The sequence below is a fragment of the Moschus berezovskii genome, chromosome 21 (assembly GCF_049115385.1).
Source record: "Moschus berezovskii isolate FMDL1 chromosome 21, NW_MosBer_1.0, whole genome shotgun sequence".
Classification (NCBI taxonomy): Eukaryota; Metazoa; Chordata; class Mammalia; order Artiodactyla; family Moschidae; genus Moschus; species Moschus berezovskii.
The window spans coordinates 39,615,737-39,632,022 of record NC_142480.1 but is presented as its reverse complement, the minus strand read 5'-3'; the positions used below and the strand labels follow the sequence as shown (position 1 = coordinate 39,632,022).

The following is a 16,286-nucleotide window of genomic DNA, read 5'->3' as shown; positions in this document are numbered from 1 at the left end:
CTGTAGCTGTATTTACGTTTAATGCTGAAGCTATGGTTCTTTTAAAGAATCATCTCTTAGATATACATACTAAAATGTTTACAGATGCAATGGATTAATATCTAGCATTTACTTTAAAATAACCCAGCTGGTGGTAGATGCCAGGAGGGGCAGGAGCTCAGAGAAGAAAGAAGCCAAAGCTATGGAATATGACACTACATTTTTACTTTTGTGTGCATTAACACATTTCTATAAATAGAAAGTTTTCTGTTTTTTTTTAAATCAGTATTTCCATAAAGAGCACCACGACTTCTGGATTTCCCATTTCCTGAAAAAGTCTCAGAACCACAGGACAGGACATTTATTTATTTCTTGTGACATCTCATTTTTAAGCTTTTAAGTTTTATTTCCCACAGAGAGAACACAGCTCCCATTGGGCCTCATGCTCCTAGCTATACCTGTGACCAAAGCGTCTCCCACGGCATCAGGGGTTAACAGATGGCAGAGGCGAGAGCGACAGACAACAGGGACCACATCCGTACCTTTGCTGCCTTCAGGGACCTGCTTCTTCCTTTCTTCCTGCACCATGGACTCCTCCAGCTCCTTAGGGCTTGGCTCTAGAAGCTCCCACTCTTCATTGGTGTAAAACACACTCCTCCGACTATCATTATGCCCTCTCCCAGGACGGAAAGAAGACATTGAATTTCTATTGGGAAAAACAAAATGTTTTTTTATAAAATGGTAAGGCAGAAGGTAATGTCACATATGGACATGAATTTGAGCAAACTCCAGGAGATACTGAAGGACCAGGAAGCCTGACATGCTACAGTCCATGGGGTCGCAAAGAGTCGGACACGGCTTAGTGACTGAACAACAGCAACAACAAATATCACATATATACGACAGGCAAAAACTAAAATCTGGTTATAGCAAATGTTGGTGAGGAGATGGAGAAATGAGAACTCTCATACACTGCTGGCGGCACGTATAAACTGGGACTATTACCAGGGAGAACAATTCAGCAACATACAGATAAATTGAAGAGGTTTTTACCCTAAGGCCCAACAACTCAGCATGAAATTCTTCAACATGTGCACAAGGAGACACAAGCAAGAACATCCACTGCAGCGCTGTTCATATGAGCAAAAGCCCCAAACAACCTAAACATCTACTGACAAAAGGATAAATAAACTGCAGCATATTCATACAACCAAATACTGCACATCACAAAGTGAATTTGTTCATTCAACAAATATTAATTAAGTGCCTACTATGTGCCAGGCACTAGGTATTTGGGATTTGCTAGTGAACAAATATTCTGGTCCTTGTGGAATGTACATTCTATCTAAGATTACATGAAGCATATGGACAAAAATTCTTTAAATGCTGAACGAGAAAAGAAAGAAAACAGAAGAACGACATGATTCATGTTATTTTTTAAATTTCAAGATAATACTACTAATAGACATCATTTATGCTACTGCTGCTACTAAGTCACTTCAGTCGTGTCCGACTCTGTGTGACCCCATAGATGGAAGCCCACCAGGCTCCCCCTTCCCTGGGATTCTCCAGGCAAGAACACTGGAGTGGGCTGCCATTTCCTTCTCCAATGTGTAAAAGTGAAAAGTGAAAGCGAAGTCGCTCAGTCGTGTTCGACCCCCAGCGACCCCACGGACTGCAGCCTACCAGGCTCCTCCATCCATGGGATTTTCTAGGCAATAGTACTGGAGTGGCTTGCCATATGTAGCAAAACTTTAAAAGTCTGCATAAGAATGACAATTATCAAGTATAGAATACTGGTTACTTCCATGAAAGGCAAGAGAAGAATGAGATCCTGGAGACAAGAGAGGATTTGAACTGTATCTGTAATGTTTTAATTTGTGCTTTTAAAAGTGCAGCAGAAATATGAGAATGTTACATAGTTTGGTAGTGGCTACCCAGGTAGTCAACTCACTACAATCTACACTTGCCTGTGTGCTAAAATTATTTCATTAAAACTTCTAAAAACTAGGTTGGGATTTCTACTTCCAGTAAAGATGGACTAAGAGGAACTAGATTTATAGTCATCTGAAACAACTGACAAACTGAACAAAACAGAGGAAACAATGATTTTCAGACACTGGACATCAGGCTGCACAGGGCAATGGCCCCTGAGAGGTGGAACACAAACAAAGCAAGCCCTTCCCCTGACCAAGGATAGTGCCTAGAGACTTCCAGGCCGCAGGGCTGGCAGGGGAAATGCAGGGGGAGCTCTGCCATGAATTGGTAAGACAGAGATGGGACTCCCAAGACAGGTGGAGTTCAGAGGGCATGGTATTGAAGAGAAAGCTATACAGAGGGCTGCAGAAATGTCAGAGTTCCTAGGTCTCCAGCTGAGTAGTATCAGGCTTGTGTGTAAGAAAGTTACCTGAGAATGGGGAAAGAACTCCCTACAGGAGCAGAGGGAACGATCCCTTAGGCTCATGCAGAGCCAGGAATACTGTAAAGCCCCACCGGCCAGAGTGGAAGCTCCTGCAGGGTCAGGTAGAGCACGCAGAAGAAGGTTACTGGCATTATCCCTGGACTAAAGGCTGTTCTCATACTACCTAAAAAGCTTAAACATGAACTTCAGAAGTTTTAAACTGTTTCTGAATAATTAAGCTACATTCCAGAACAAAGCTTAAGGATATATGTAGGACTTCCCTTGTGGTCCAGTAAGGATCCACCTGCCAAGGCAGGGGACATGGGTGCGATGCCTGGTCTGGGAAGACCCAGACCCATGCAATCCCATATGCCAAGGGGCAACAAAGCCTGTGCGCCACAACTACTGAGCCCGAGAGCCTAGAGCCTGTGCTCTGCGGCAAGAGAAGGCACCACGAGAAGCCTGCCCACAAGCAGAGAGCAGCCCCCACTCACCGCAACTAGAGAAAGCCCACACACAATGACGAAGGCCCAGCACCGCCAAAACTAAACAAATACATAAAAGATACATGTATGTAGGAACACAGACACAAACAAATCTAGCACTCAGGTAAAACTCATAATGTTGACATTCGATAAAAAAAAATTATCAGGCCTACAAAGAAGTAGGAAAATAGAACTCATTTTAAGGAGAAAAATCAATAAACAGACTCAGAAATGACAAGTAATAAAATAATAGAAAAGAATTTCAAAAGTTATTAAAACTGTTTCCCCATGTTTGAGAAGTTAGAAGAAAAGCTAAACATGTTAAATGGAGATATGAAAGATGTTTAAAAAATTCAAATCAAAACTTCTAGAGATAGAGGAAAACATAAGCAGAACACTGTGACATAAATTGCAGCAATATTTTTTTAGGTCTATTTCCTAGAGTAATGGTAACAAAAGCAAAAATAAACAAACAGAACTTAATTAAACTTAAAAGACTTCGCAGAGCAAAGGAAACCATACACAAAATAAAAAGACAACTCACAGAATGCGAGAAAATACTTGCAGAGAATGAAACTGACAAGAGATTAATTTCCAAAATATACAAACAGCTTACAGTTCATACAGCTCAGTACTTTTAAAAACAACAACACAAACAGAAAAATGGGCAGAAGACCTAAATAAGATATTTCTCCAAAGAAGGCATACAGATGGCCAACAGGCACATGAAAAGATGTTCAACACTGTTAATTATTAGAGAAATGCAAATCAAAACCACAATGAGGTATCACCTCACACCAGTCAGAATGACCATCAACAAAAAGATGAAGCTCGTGAAAGAAGACAAATACAAAAGACTACACATAGCATGATTCCATACACACAAAATCGTTAAAAATTTCATACAAAGGGGCGTGAGAGAACTTTACAGGGTTGTGGAAATGCTCTATATTTTGATTACAGAAGTGTTTACATGACTATGTATAATTTCTAAACTCCATCAGCCTGTACACCTAACATAGGTAAATTGTACTTCAGTAAGGTTATTAAAATAAAGAAAAGGAAGAAATGTGCATCATTCAGTTTTCTGAGGCAGATTAAAGGTACGGAGGTGGGGGTAGCTTCATCTCTAGTGTGAATCAGATGATATTCTCATGTAAAACAGTCACTTTTTTCAATGTTTTACATTTCTGAAAGCATGATTTTTTTTGCTTTGCTTGAATTTCATCAAAGCGCTTTAAGAACTTAGAAGAATGTAGAGAAATTACTTACTACACTTATGTTTCCCTCACTCTACTGAAATTCACAGACAATTGCATAGAGGAATTCCCCAAGAAATTCCCCACTATAACCCAATATGCGATTATGTGGTAAAGTCCAATTTTATAAAAATTATACCACTGGGGAGAAAGCTATTTCAAAATAGTTGCTCAGAAGAAAAAGAAACTCTCACAAAAGCTTCATATGATTTTTCTCATTCCTTTGATACAACTGCTGAGTAGAGGCACCCCTGGACCCTCTACACTGTAAAGTCTCCCTGGCCCTGCTAGAGCCAATGTCTCACAGCAGCTTTCACTCACATGCCACATGTTACTGCCATCATCATCTATTTGAAGAGTTAAGTTCTTCCTGCCATTTGCCTGAGCCTTAGAACTATGCTCTGGTCCCTAAAGGGACACAGAAGAAGGACCTAGAGAGCAGGAAAGAACTGAACTTGTCTGGGAGACAGAAGAGCGATTTACATGACTTAGGACTTCCCCAGCTTGGCCGTGTCATTCCTACCCTGTCTCGGGGCCCACATGTGCAAACACCATGCTCTCACCTGTGGCCAAGGGACTGAGCCTTGGTTGGGGGAGGTACCACCTGCCAAGCCTTAGGTGATGAAGAAACGAGATCAGGCTCAAAGCGAAAGCCTCTTTAAGCTGAAACACTAAATGCTGCTTTTTGATCTTATGTGGTGAAAGCCAATTCTGTGACTGTGCCACATGGGGGTCAGTAGAGTACAAGCTTCTCAAGCCACTCGGCCTGTCCCCTCCAATCAGCAGAGGCCTCTGCACTAGTCAGCACACTACTTAAGAGTTCACAACCAGTTTAACAGGGTTCTGCTGGCTGATGCTTGAGGCCATTCTCATACAGTGCTTGTTCTTCAAAGAACCCAAGGTCATTTGACAGACCTTTGAGCAGAACTTCTGCATCCTTCCAGGCACCGTAGTAGGTTCCTGCTGTTTTGTTCAATAAACACTCAGCTACTCTGATCTGAAAGGTAAAGTCAGGGACCACCGGGCAGCCAAATGTCACCTTGATGGCTGCAGTGTTCAGGCTGAACTTTTACAAATGAACACCAGCAACAACACAGTAAATCATCTGAACTCCTATGAAAGTTAAAAAACAAACAAAAAACCCAAACACCAGCAACTATATAATTAATAAGGAAACCTCTGTTTCTAGGTTCACATATTTTAATTCGGCTTTTCAACATACAGTTTAAAAGGTTTATCTAAAACAGTAATAATTTCAATATTCATTTCGACTGATAATCAGCTAGAATTTTATAGGCTGACAGAATGCTGGAAAAATACCTCATCAAATCCTTCAAGAGCTCAAAACTCCACAAACACCCTGTACATCCAAGCTTGGGGCTCTATCATCACCTTATCTACGGCAGGAAGACAGCTGCAAAAGGAGGGCAGGCTACCTCCGGAGTGCCCAATCACCTCTGTCCCTCCTGACTACAAGCCCCATCAAGAGAAACAAAAAGCAGGGGTCGGGGGGCTCTGACTGGCAACAGCTATCCAATGATGCAGTGTCTGTCTCCTCTTGTACATCAGTTATTCAGAAAGATTCTCAAAAGGATATGGAGACATACGTACAAAGACACCAGGACAGTGTTATTTGAAATGATTTATGTTTAAAAAAGGCAGAAGTAACCCAAAGGGACTTGCAGACGTGACTGAGATCTTGAGATGAGATTACGCTGGATGATCTGAGACAGCCCTGAATGTTATCATAAGTGTCCTTATAAGAGGGAGGCACAGGGAGATACAACTATAAGAAGAGGAGCTGGCTAAGGGACCAGGGAGAAGAGTAAAGCAATGCGGCCATGGGCCAAGGAATGCTGCCAGCTTCCAGGAGCAGCAGAGGCCAGGGATGTGTTCTCTTCTGGAGCCTCCAGAAGGGACCAGCCCTCTGACACCTTGACCTTAGCCCAGTGAGACTGATTTGGACTTCTGGCCTCCAGAACTCTAAGACAATGAATTCATGTTGTTATAACCCACCGAGTTTATGGTAATTGTTAACAGCAGCCAGAGCAAACAAATACAGCCGGTCTCCAACAAGCTACTGCCCTTAGAATCATAGGCTTTGCAAGACTACTTTTTGTTACAGTCCATATTTCAACAGGCATTGAAGTTTGGAGCACCATGTCTAAAATTAAAATATATTTACTGTTGATATAATGACTTGGGAAAGAAGTGTCATCAGAAAGGCCCTTTCCAAATCATCCTATGCATTTAATATGGATAATGAGTTCACCAATTCTAAAGTCATCAGAACAAACATCTAATAAAATGTGCACTGCCTCATGTTTAAAAAACAACTGGACTATATGATGATCTTTTACTTTTATCTAGTTTGTTTCACTTTTTCTATTTCATATTCAGTGCTCCCATTTCATTTAGTTTATGTTTTCCAGTTTCTCCATCTCTTCTTTTTTTTTTTGATGTTCTTTCTCAAGCCTTTACCGAACGCAGTAGAAAAGCTTTTGTACATATATATATATATATAATATGTATAATATATACCCTACAAAACTTATGGATTTTTGCCTAACTAAAAGATCTGTGGCATTTTTGATCCCACATTTGACAGTATGAACAGAATGCTAGATTTCTAATAAAAAAAATAGGTATGCAACAGTTTACTGTATAGCACAGGGAACTACAGTCAATATCTTATAATAACCTATAACGGACAATAATTTCAAAAGTAATATACGTGTAACTGAATCACCATGCTGTGCGCCTGAAACACTGTAAGCCAACTATACTTGAATAAAATACATATATTAAGAAAAAAAAGAAAAATATACAAATTGGGGTTTCCTATGGGAAAGATTGAAGGTGGGAGGAGAAGGGGATGACAGAGGATGAGACGGCTGGATGGCATCACCGATTTGATGGACATGAGTTTGAGTAAGCTCCCGGAGTTGGTGATGGACAGGGAGGCCTGGAGTGCTGCAGTCCAAGGGGTTGCAAAGAGTTGGACACGACTGAGCAACTGAACTGAACTGATGGGGGGAAAAATGTGTACTGTCTCCAAAAAAAAAAAAAGAATCAAAGTGAAAATAATCTCATCGTAGAATTTCCAGGCAGGTACAGCTCTACTGGTTCCCTGCTGCCCATAGGACAGACACTACCCCATCACTTCACCCTGGGCCTGCTGGCCTCTTCAACAACTCTTCAGTCATCAGCTCCACTCAGCACCCTTCGCTCCCAGCACATGAACTGGTGAACTCATGAGACCCTGTTCTGCCTTCCATACCTTTGCAAAGGTGTCTCTGCACATGCCCTTTCCTTTGGCAGGTCCCACCTCACACTTCAAGTCCCAAGTTAAAACTCATCCTCCAGGGCACATCCTCGCCCTCCCAAACATCTCCCCCGCCACCCACCCAGTGCACCCAGGGAGGGTGACATGCTAGGTTCAGCCTTCAACTGCACCCTACAGTGCCTTGTGACAGGACTCCTTACCTGCCCGTCTGTCTCCCCTGAGGACTGTAAGTACCTCAAAGGCAGGGAGGGACCACCTCTTATCCAAGGGAGCATGCATGCCACACAGGAAGGGGGGAGAAGAAAATACAAAGATGACTGGAGAGTGGGGGTACCCAGCCAGGGGCAGCCTTCAGAGCAGTGTTTCTCAAAATGTGGGTGGCAACCCATTAGCAGGTCAGGAGACTGAATTAAAGAGCCACAAAATCAATTTTGAGGGTCATGATGAGAACTGTTTTAATACACTGGAAGAAAAAACAGTACTTAGCCTTATTAGATGTAATAGTTAAAATTTTATGAAATGTCTGTTTTGTGTGCTTACAAACACTATGCAGTTATGTATGAACAGATATTTGCTGTGGATTCCCAGTCAAAAAGGTAAACAATGCTTCCTTAGAGAGAAAGCCCTTCCCAGGAGGCCAAATAGAAAATACAGCACCCAAGGAACTGCAGTCCCCAGCAGGAGGGTATGGACAGTGCCACCCACACATGTGTTCAGGGCTGAGGACAGAAAAACCCTGAGGAGCAGGAACAGAGAATGTTTCTGGGTCAGAAAGGGTACTGAGCCTTTCATTCATCATTCCTTCCTCCAGCAGGCTGCAGACACTTGCCACACACAAGACCCCATGCGCAGAGCTGGGGATACACCCGGCCAGGACAGACGGGGTCCCTGCTCCTGGAGCTCCCAGCCTCCACCTGGGAGGTGGGCCACAGGCAAGAATGTAGAGAAACAGAATAATTATAAGTGGAAGTAAGGCTGTGAACAAGAAGCACAGGGGTGAGTAGAACGAGGCTCCTGTGAAGGGTGACTGGGAGTCACCAGGAGGAGGGAGTCCTCCCTGCAAAAAGTCAGCCTGAGGCAGGGCCTGTAGGGAAGACAGCGTGTTTGCAGAACTGAAAAAGGCCAAGCAGGCCTGAGACTGGGGAGGGGTCGGGGGCGGGTAGGTAGGAGGCGGAAGGGGGAGATGAGTCCTCTGGCCCTCGAGGCCAAGTTCAGCAGTACAGCCTGCAGACTAAGGCAAGGAGACTCTTCCTGCAAAGCTTGAACTAGTGGTGAGAACTGATTGAGGTCACTGAGAGTAGGGCTCCTGCCACAGGTGGGCCCAGGCCCTGCAGAGGGAAACAGGTGCTGGCAGCTTCCCCTTCCCAGCCTCCAATTCTAAACACCATGGCAGACATGGGCCAATCTTGTCCTCCCTTGGTGGCCCTGAACAAGGCACCTAAGTTCTCTGTTTCCCGTGTCAAGGAGGATGACCACACATCCCAGCCAGGGTTATATGCCACAGCCATCGTTCCTCTCACAACTGCAGGGGTTTTCAGAGTGGTGTCACACAACCGTGCCCCTTCTGATGCATGGGTTCCTGGAAATGCATGGCCAGTGGAGGTGGCGAGGACAGCTGGGACAGAGGTGCTGAGTGTGAACCCCACTCCCAGGAGATGTCAGCAAGGACTGGGCGCTGATGCAGCAGGGCGCAGACAGCCCGGCCAGCTCGTGCAATCACTGAAATTCCGCTGGCCACCCTCTTCCACACTTGCCTCTCCGGGAGGCCAGGTTTTAAATCATCAATGTGGGGCAACAGTATGGTGACTAAATTCTTTCTTGGTATAAACACAGCTCAGCTTTATAGGGAAAACCACAGATGAATACCACGTTACAGCTACTGGGCATGAATGACTTCCCCAAACTCACCAATTATCCCCTGCTTTAGGCCAGGCTCTGTGCTACAGACAGGATGAGCCACCAGCCATGGTCCTAGCCAGCCAAACCAGAATAGTCTCCTGAGAGCACCAGCCATTCACGGGAATAACTGTATCTACCTGGCCTGAGGGCTCAAGAGGGGAGCAAAAACAAAGGGTCAGAGCAGGGCTAGCGGCAGGGCCAGCAGAAGACCCATCAGAGGCAAGACTGGAAGGATAAGGACACTTTCTTAGCCAGCCCAGTCTCCACACCCATCCTCCAGATAGACGCCCTCTCCACTGATGGATAATAAAGACCCACGTCACTTACTGGCTCAACGGAGGCAGGGTAACGACAGTGGCAGCAATCCCAGCAGCACTGGATCGGGTAAGCCCTCTCTACTGAGCACTTACACTCAGCCAGGCAGTTCTTATTAATAACCTTCACCTCCACACCCAACCAATAGGGAAGGGTATTCACACACACACACAAACACACACACGCCAATTTACTAATGGCGAATATAAAGCTCAGAGAAGTTAAGAAACTGGCTCAACATCACACAGCTAATGAGTAGCAGAGCTGTGATTCCAAAACCCAGGCTGACTACAAAGAGCACGAGCCGCAGCAAGACCCCACTCCTTCCGCTCACTTGTGTGTTAGGCACGGCTGAGCACCGGGACGGACGCCCAGTCCAGACCCACAGAACCACAGCGCCGTGCTCACCGTCATCACACAACCTGTAGCACGGCTCAGCCTGAGCACCTCCCACGCATACCCACCTCACTCGAATTCTGCACGGCTCCAGGGCACACAGTCACACTCCCACCCCTAAGCATGCACACAAGGATCAGCCAGAATTGCACACGAGGGCCAATTTTTTTACCTGAAGTGATATGGACTGTTAGTAGATTAATGAAAACATTGGTTAAAGCAGGAAACCATTTAACAGTAACTTAAACACACGGACCAGTGAAGGCGCGCATAAGCGAGCACTGACGTGCCAGCCCCCTGAAGCAGGCCAGCCAAGGCTTCTTCCTGAGTCTGGGGCTACTGACCACGGCTCCCTGGTATCTCTCTTGGATAAATCACACCCATAAGACATTATCTAACTTTTCTAAATTTGTTTTGCTTCTTTTTAAAAAGTTGATTAGGGACTTACAGTTGTGAAACAATCTAAGCATAGAATCTTTATAGGTTTTGAACAACTTTTTTTCTCCTATCTTTCACAACTGTGTCACCCACATCCTGGCAATTTTTTAGTGACTCACCTTTATCAAATTTCCCCCAAGCATTTAACTTGCTTTTTCACAGAAAAAGCAACTGATTTTAACATGTTATGGGTTTACTAAGTATTTCACTCAATTATTTAATTACAATAACATATACAACTAGTTAGCATTAACTAATTAGAAACAAAGTCAGCCGACTCTTGGTAAGTTTGCAGCTGGCTGGTGGGAGTAGGGGCACAGGGTGCCCTGCAGTTATTGAGGACCACGGCTCTATAGAGAGAATTTAAAATACCAGGTGAGCAGGGGAGCTCATGGAAGCTGGTTAGGAGAGTTTCAACTGTATTGGTAAACAGAATAAAAACATAGCAGACAAGCATTCAATTATCCCTGAAGCCCTGATGACACTCTAAAACACCATTTAAATTTATATAAAATATATGCAATTTTTAAGCCATTAATTTATAATACAGAAATTTGTTTTAACATTTCTATGGTCATTAAAACCTCTCAAAAAACAAAAAAATCTTTGTGTATCTAAAGCATTTTACTGAATATTTAAACCTTTTTTAAGCACGCTGCAAACAAAAAAAAGAAAACAAAAACCATAAACATCTAAGATCCATATGCCAATCAACAAACATCAGGGTTTTTACAGAAAGTGGCCCCCTGGACCACCATGGAGAATGGCTTTGCCATGGGCTGTGTCTCCCTCAACAAAGGCAGCAACTAACCCTCATCGAGTACTTAGTGAGGGTCAGGTGCTGCTCAAAGTAGTTTATATGCATTAAATTATCATCACCATCATGTTGATCTCCCAAAGTATGTGTGATTATTACCCCCATTTTACAAATGAAAGTTAAGTAATCTGCCCAAGTTATGCAGCTTTAAGTCACAGAGCTGGGAACTGAACTTGGCTGGCTGGTTCTTACTCACTGGGCTATGTTGGGAAGGCACAGCTGACAGAAGATAACTCCTAGTGTGACCTTCAACACTGAATGTGAACTGTCGTTGTTAAAGCAAAAGTGACACATGCTCACTTTCTTGGGGGAAACACACTCCATAATCAGAAAGCCCCCAACGTTACGGGTCTGTCTCCCCCATTCCATTATCTAACTTTGAGGGCAGATGGAACCAGTCAGGCATGAAAATCTGGCAAATCAATCATTTCCTAAATATGTTCTTACAACAAGAGGTGGAAGGAACACTGGGCTCCAATCAAGGCACCAAGGTGCCTTTCAGATATTCCACACACTTGCTATGTGTCTTGAGCAAGTCACCTTAGTGATAGGGACAGAGAAAAGGGATACAGTAGGTGATTAAATAGTTAATTCCAATAAGGGACAGTAATTAAAGAAAAAAGTATGGGAGATCCCTGTAAGTTAACGATCACTCAAGAAAACAGGTCTGCCTAGCAACAAAACCACGGAACAGAAGCGTGAGACATGCCCCAAACAATAAGTCAATGATGGAATGACACCCACATCCTACCCAGTGATGTCAGTAAGCTAATGACCCCTAGACATGCTCTCTGCACATATAAAAAGCAATAATTTGGGTAAGGTGACATTTTAAAGTGAAAGATCCTCAATGAACTGAGATTTGAAATCATTTTTCCATAGCACCATGACAGTCCTGGACGGGCCATCCAGGGTCAAAAACCCCCCCACCCAACATGTTGGGAGAGTTAAAGACTCAAAGAATGAGGAAGAAGGTGGTCTTATTCCCCTCCCCTCTTTTTCTTTGATTATACAACTGCAGCCCACTAAGTTCTTGGGGTGGCACCCTCTTGCCTGCCTGCTTGTAAATCTCATGAGCATCTATTCTAATAAATCACTTCTTATCTATCACTTTGCCTCTCAATGAATTCTTTCTGTCCTGAGACATAAAGAACCGAGCTCCTCAGAGCCCCTGAGACACTTTTCTGAGGTTTCATTACCTCTCTTAAGTGTCAACTTTTTAACATGCAAAATAAAGGGGTCATCTGTTGGTAACTTTCTAACATTTTTAGGAGCATAGAACCCTTTCTTTGGTCCAACAGGTTGAAATCAGTGAAAGCAGTGCTGCGCTGGTTGCAGGTGTCCAGGGAGAGAGCCCCACCTTGCCTCCTCCCTCCAACCTTCCCTTCAGTGCTGGCTGGCGAGGGACTGAATCAGATGCGATGGGCACACCAGGCAGAGGGACACACCCTGAGTGAAGGTCCTGGGTGAAGAGCAAAGTACAGAAAGGCCAGAAGATAGCGTTCAAGGAGTGAGAACTTGGGGAAACAGTGACTGGAGGAAGAAGCCACTTCTTGGATCCATAAGTAAGGGGAGGACACAGGGCATACCCCAATATTGGAAAGACAGGCCAGTACAGGGAGTCACAGCTTCCTGGAGCAGAGACTCAACGACGGAACCAGTGCCAGGGGAGGAAAACTCACTATAACTGCTGACTTGCTGGAGGCTCAGTACAGACACCTCTGTGAGTTAAAAACTCCAGGGGACCCAGTCACAGGGGAGCTCACAGTATTGTGAGACTTACCTCCAGGGCGAAACAAGATTCCCACAGTGAATACCAGAGAAAAATCCCCTGAGGTTTCTGGCAGGGAGAGGGGAAAAGGAATAATTTTTAAATATCCCAGAGTTCTCTGTTCTTAACAAGGCCTGCCTTCCATGAAGACTATTAACCAGAGCCTAACGTATTACTGGAGCCCAAAGGACTTGTGGGAAGGGAAGTACCTAACTCCAGCCCATTCTCACCATCCTGCCCCACCTAAGGGGGAATAAAAATACTGAGAAACACTTGTGAAGCTCACACTGCAGAGGCACAGGCTCACCAAGAGCCTGAGCCCTAATCACAGGACTATACAACACTTCCTCACCCGTCACACCTCATCACCATATTACTAAAAGCCTATTTACAGCTGTTCCTTCAACCCAAAACACTATGTTCAGCTACAAGGCAAAATTGCAAAGCATACTAAAAGGCAAAAAAACTCCACCGTTTGAAGAGATAAACAAGCATCAGAACCAGACATAGCTAGGATGGGGGCGTATCAGACTGGGGATTTACAACTACGATTAACATGTTCAGGGCTCTGCTGGATTAGACAGCATGCAAGAACAGATGCCCAGGGCTTCCCTGGTGGTCCAGTGGTTAAGAATCTGACTTGCAACGCAGGGACACCAGTGTGATCCCTGATCTGGGAAGATTCCCACATGCCACGGGGCAACGAAGCCCATGCACCACAACTACTGAGCCTGGAAGCCACAAGTACTATGCCCGAGTGCCACAACGGCTGAAGCCTGTGCACCCTACAGCCTATGCTCTGCAACAAGAGAAGCCGCTGAAACGAGAAGCCCGAGGACCACAACAAACAGCACCCACTCACCACAACTGCATAAAACCCTCACACAGCAACGAAGACCCACCACAGCCAAAACTCAAAACAAACAAAAAAGCACAGACAGCGTAAGCGAAGATGGAAATTCTAAAAAAAGAACAACAAAAAAAAAAATTCTAGAGGTAAAAACACTGCAGAAAAAACGAAGAATGTCTTTGATGGGCTTATGAATAAACCGGATACAGTTAAGGAAAGAAACTGAGTATACAGATATCCCGATTGAATCCCCCAAAACTAAAAGGCCAAGAGAAGAAAGACTGGAAAGAAAAAGGAAGAGAGCGTCTGAAGACCATGGGACAACCACCAAGGGTACAACATACACACAATGGGAACACCGGAAGTAGAAGAAAGATGGGGGGAAAGAAGAAATGCTTGGAACAATAAAGGCCAAAAAGCCTGTATCATGGCATACCATTTTCAAATCACAGAAAATCAAAGATAAAAAATTCTGAAAGAAGCCAGAGGAAAATAACTACCTTACCTATAGAGGAACAAAGACAACTATATGTGGCCTCTCCTCAGAAACCCTGCAAATAAAAATAGACTGAAATAGTTAGAGTGTCGAGAGAAAAAAAATTAACCCACCACCCGAGAACTCTGTAAAGTGTGAAATTATCCTTCAAAAGTGAAGGAGAATTTTTAAAAAAAAAAAGTAAAGACTTTCTCAGGCAAAAAAAAGAAAAAAATTTTTGAGGGAATCTGTTGCTAGTAGATTTGCCTTGCAAGAAATATTTCTTTAGAAAGAAGAAAAATAATATAGGTAAGAAACTCAGATTCAACATAAAGGAAGAGTACTGAAGAAGGAATAAATAAAAGTAAAATAAAAACATTTTCCTTATTCTAATTGATCTAACATATAACAGTCTATTCAAAATAATAATACCAGGAATGTACACTTTTGTACACTTGTTATGTATATGTTCAGTTCAGTTGCTCAGTGGTGTCCAACTCTTTGCAACCCCACTGACTGCAGCACACCAGGTTTCTCTGTCCATCACCACCTCCCAGAGCTCCCTCAAACTCATGTCCATCAAGTTGGTGATGCCATCCAACCATCACATCCTCTGTTGTCCCCTTTTCCTCCCGCCTTCAATCTTTCCCATCATCAGGGTCTTTTCACATGAGTCAGTTCTTCACATCAGGTGGCCAAAGTATTTGAGTTTCAGCTTCAGCATCAGTCCTTCCAATGAATATTCAGGACTGACTTCCTTTAGAATGGACTGGTTGGATCTCCTTGAAATCCAAGGGACTCTTAAGCGTCTTCTCCAACACCACAGTTCAAAAGCATCAATTCTTTGGCACTCAGATTTTTTTATAGTCCAACTCTCACATCTGTACATGACTACTGGAAAAACCATAGCTTTGACTAGATGGACCTTTGTTGGCAAAGTAATGTCTCTGCTTTTTAATATGCTGTCTAGGTTGGTCACAGCTTTTCTTCCAAGGAGGAAGCGTCTTTTAATTTCATGGCTGAAGTCACCATCTGTGGTGATTTTGGAGCCCAAGAAAACAAAGGCTCTCACTGTTTCCATTGTTTCTCTATCTATTTGCATGTATATGTTATGCTGATATATGTTTTCAGTTCAGTTCAGTCGCTCAATCGTGTCCGACTCTTTGCGACCCCATGAATTGCAGCACACCAGGCCTCCCTGTCCATCACTAACTCCCGGAGTTCACCCAAACTCATATGCATCGAGTTGGTGATGCCATCCAACCATCTCATCCTCTGTCGTCCCCTATTCCTCCTGCCCCCAATCCCTCCCAGCATCAGAGTCTTTTCCAGTGAGTCAACTCGTCGCGCATGAGGTGGCCAAAGTATTGGAGCTTCAGCCCCAGCATCAGTCCTCACAATGAATACTCAGGACTGGTCTCCTTTAGGATAGACTGGTTGGATCTCCTTGCAGTCCAAGGGACTCTCAAGAGTCTTCTCTAACACCACAGTTCAGAAGCATCAATTCTTCGGTGCTCAGCTTTCTTCACAGTCCAACTCTCACATCCATACATGACCACTGGAAAAATCGTAGCCTTGACTAGACGGACCTTTGTTGGCAAAGTAATGTCTCTGCTATTTAATATGCTATCTAGGTTGGTCATAACTTTCCTTCCAAGGAGTAAGTGTCTTTTAATTTAATGGCTGCAATCACCACCTGCAGTGATTTTGGAGCCCCCCAAAATAAAGTCTGACACTGTTTCCACTGTTTCCCCATCAATTTCCCATGAAGTGATGGGACCATGTGCCATGATCTTAGTTTTCTGAATGTTGAGCTTTAAGCCAACTTTTTCACTCTCCTCTTTCACTTTCATCAAGAGGCTTTTTAGTTCCTCTTCACTTTCTGCCATAAGGGTGGTATCATCTGCGTATCTGA

General features: G+C 43.9%; 1 protein-coding gene across 2 annotated transcripts in view; it reads right to left on the bottom strand.

Annotated features, from left to right (window-relative positions):
* Positions 1-16,286, bottom strand: part of TBC1D2B (TBC1 domain family member 2B) — a 93,033-nt gene that overhangs the window by 33,403 nt on the left and 43,344 nt on the right. For both annotated transcript variants that reach the window (XM_055418003.2, XM_055418004.2), the window contains exon 4: positions 522-685. In XM_055418003.2, coding sequence (XP_055273978.1) covers positions 522-685 — 164 coding nt within the window. The remainder of the gene's footprint in view (positions 1-521; positions 686-16,286) is intronic.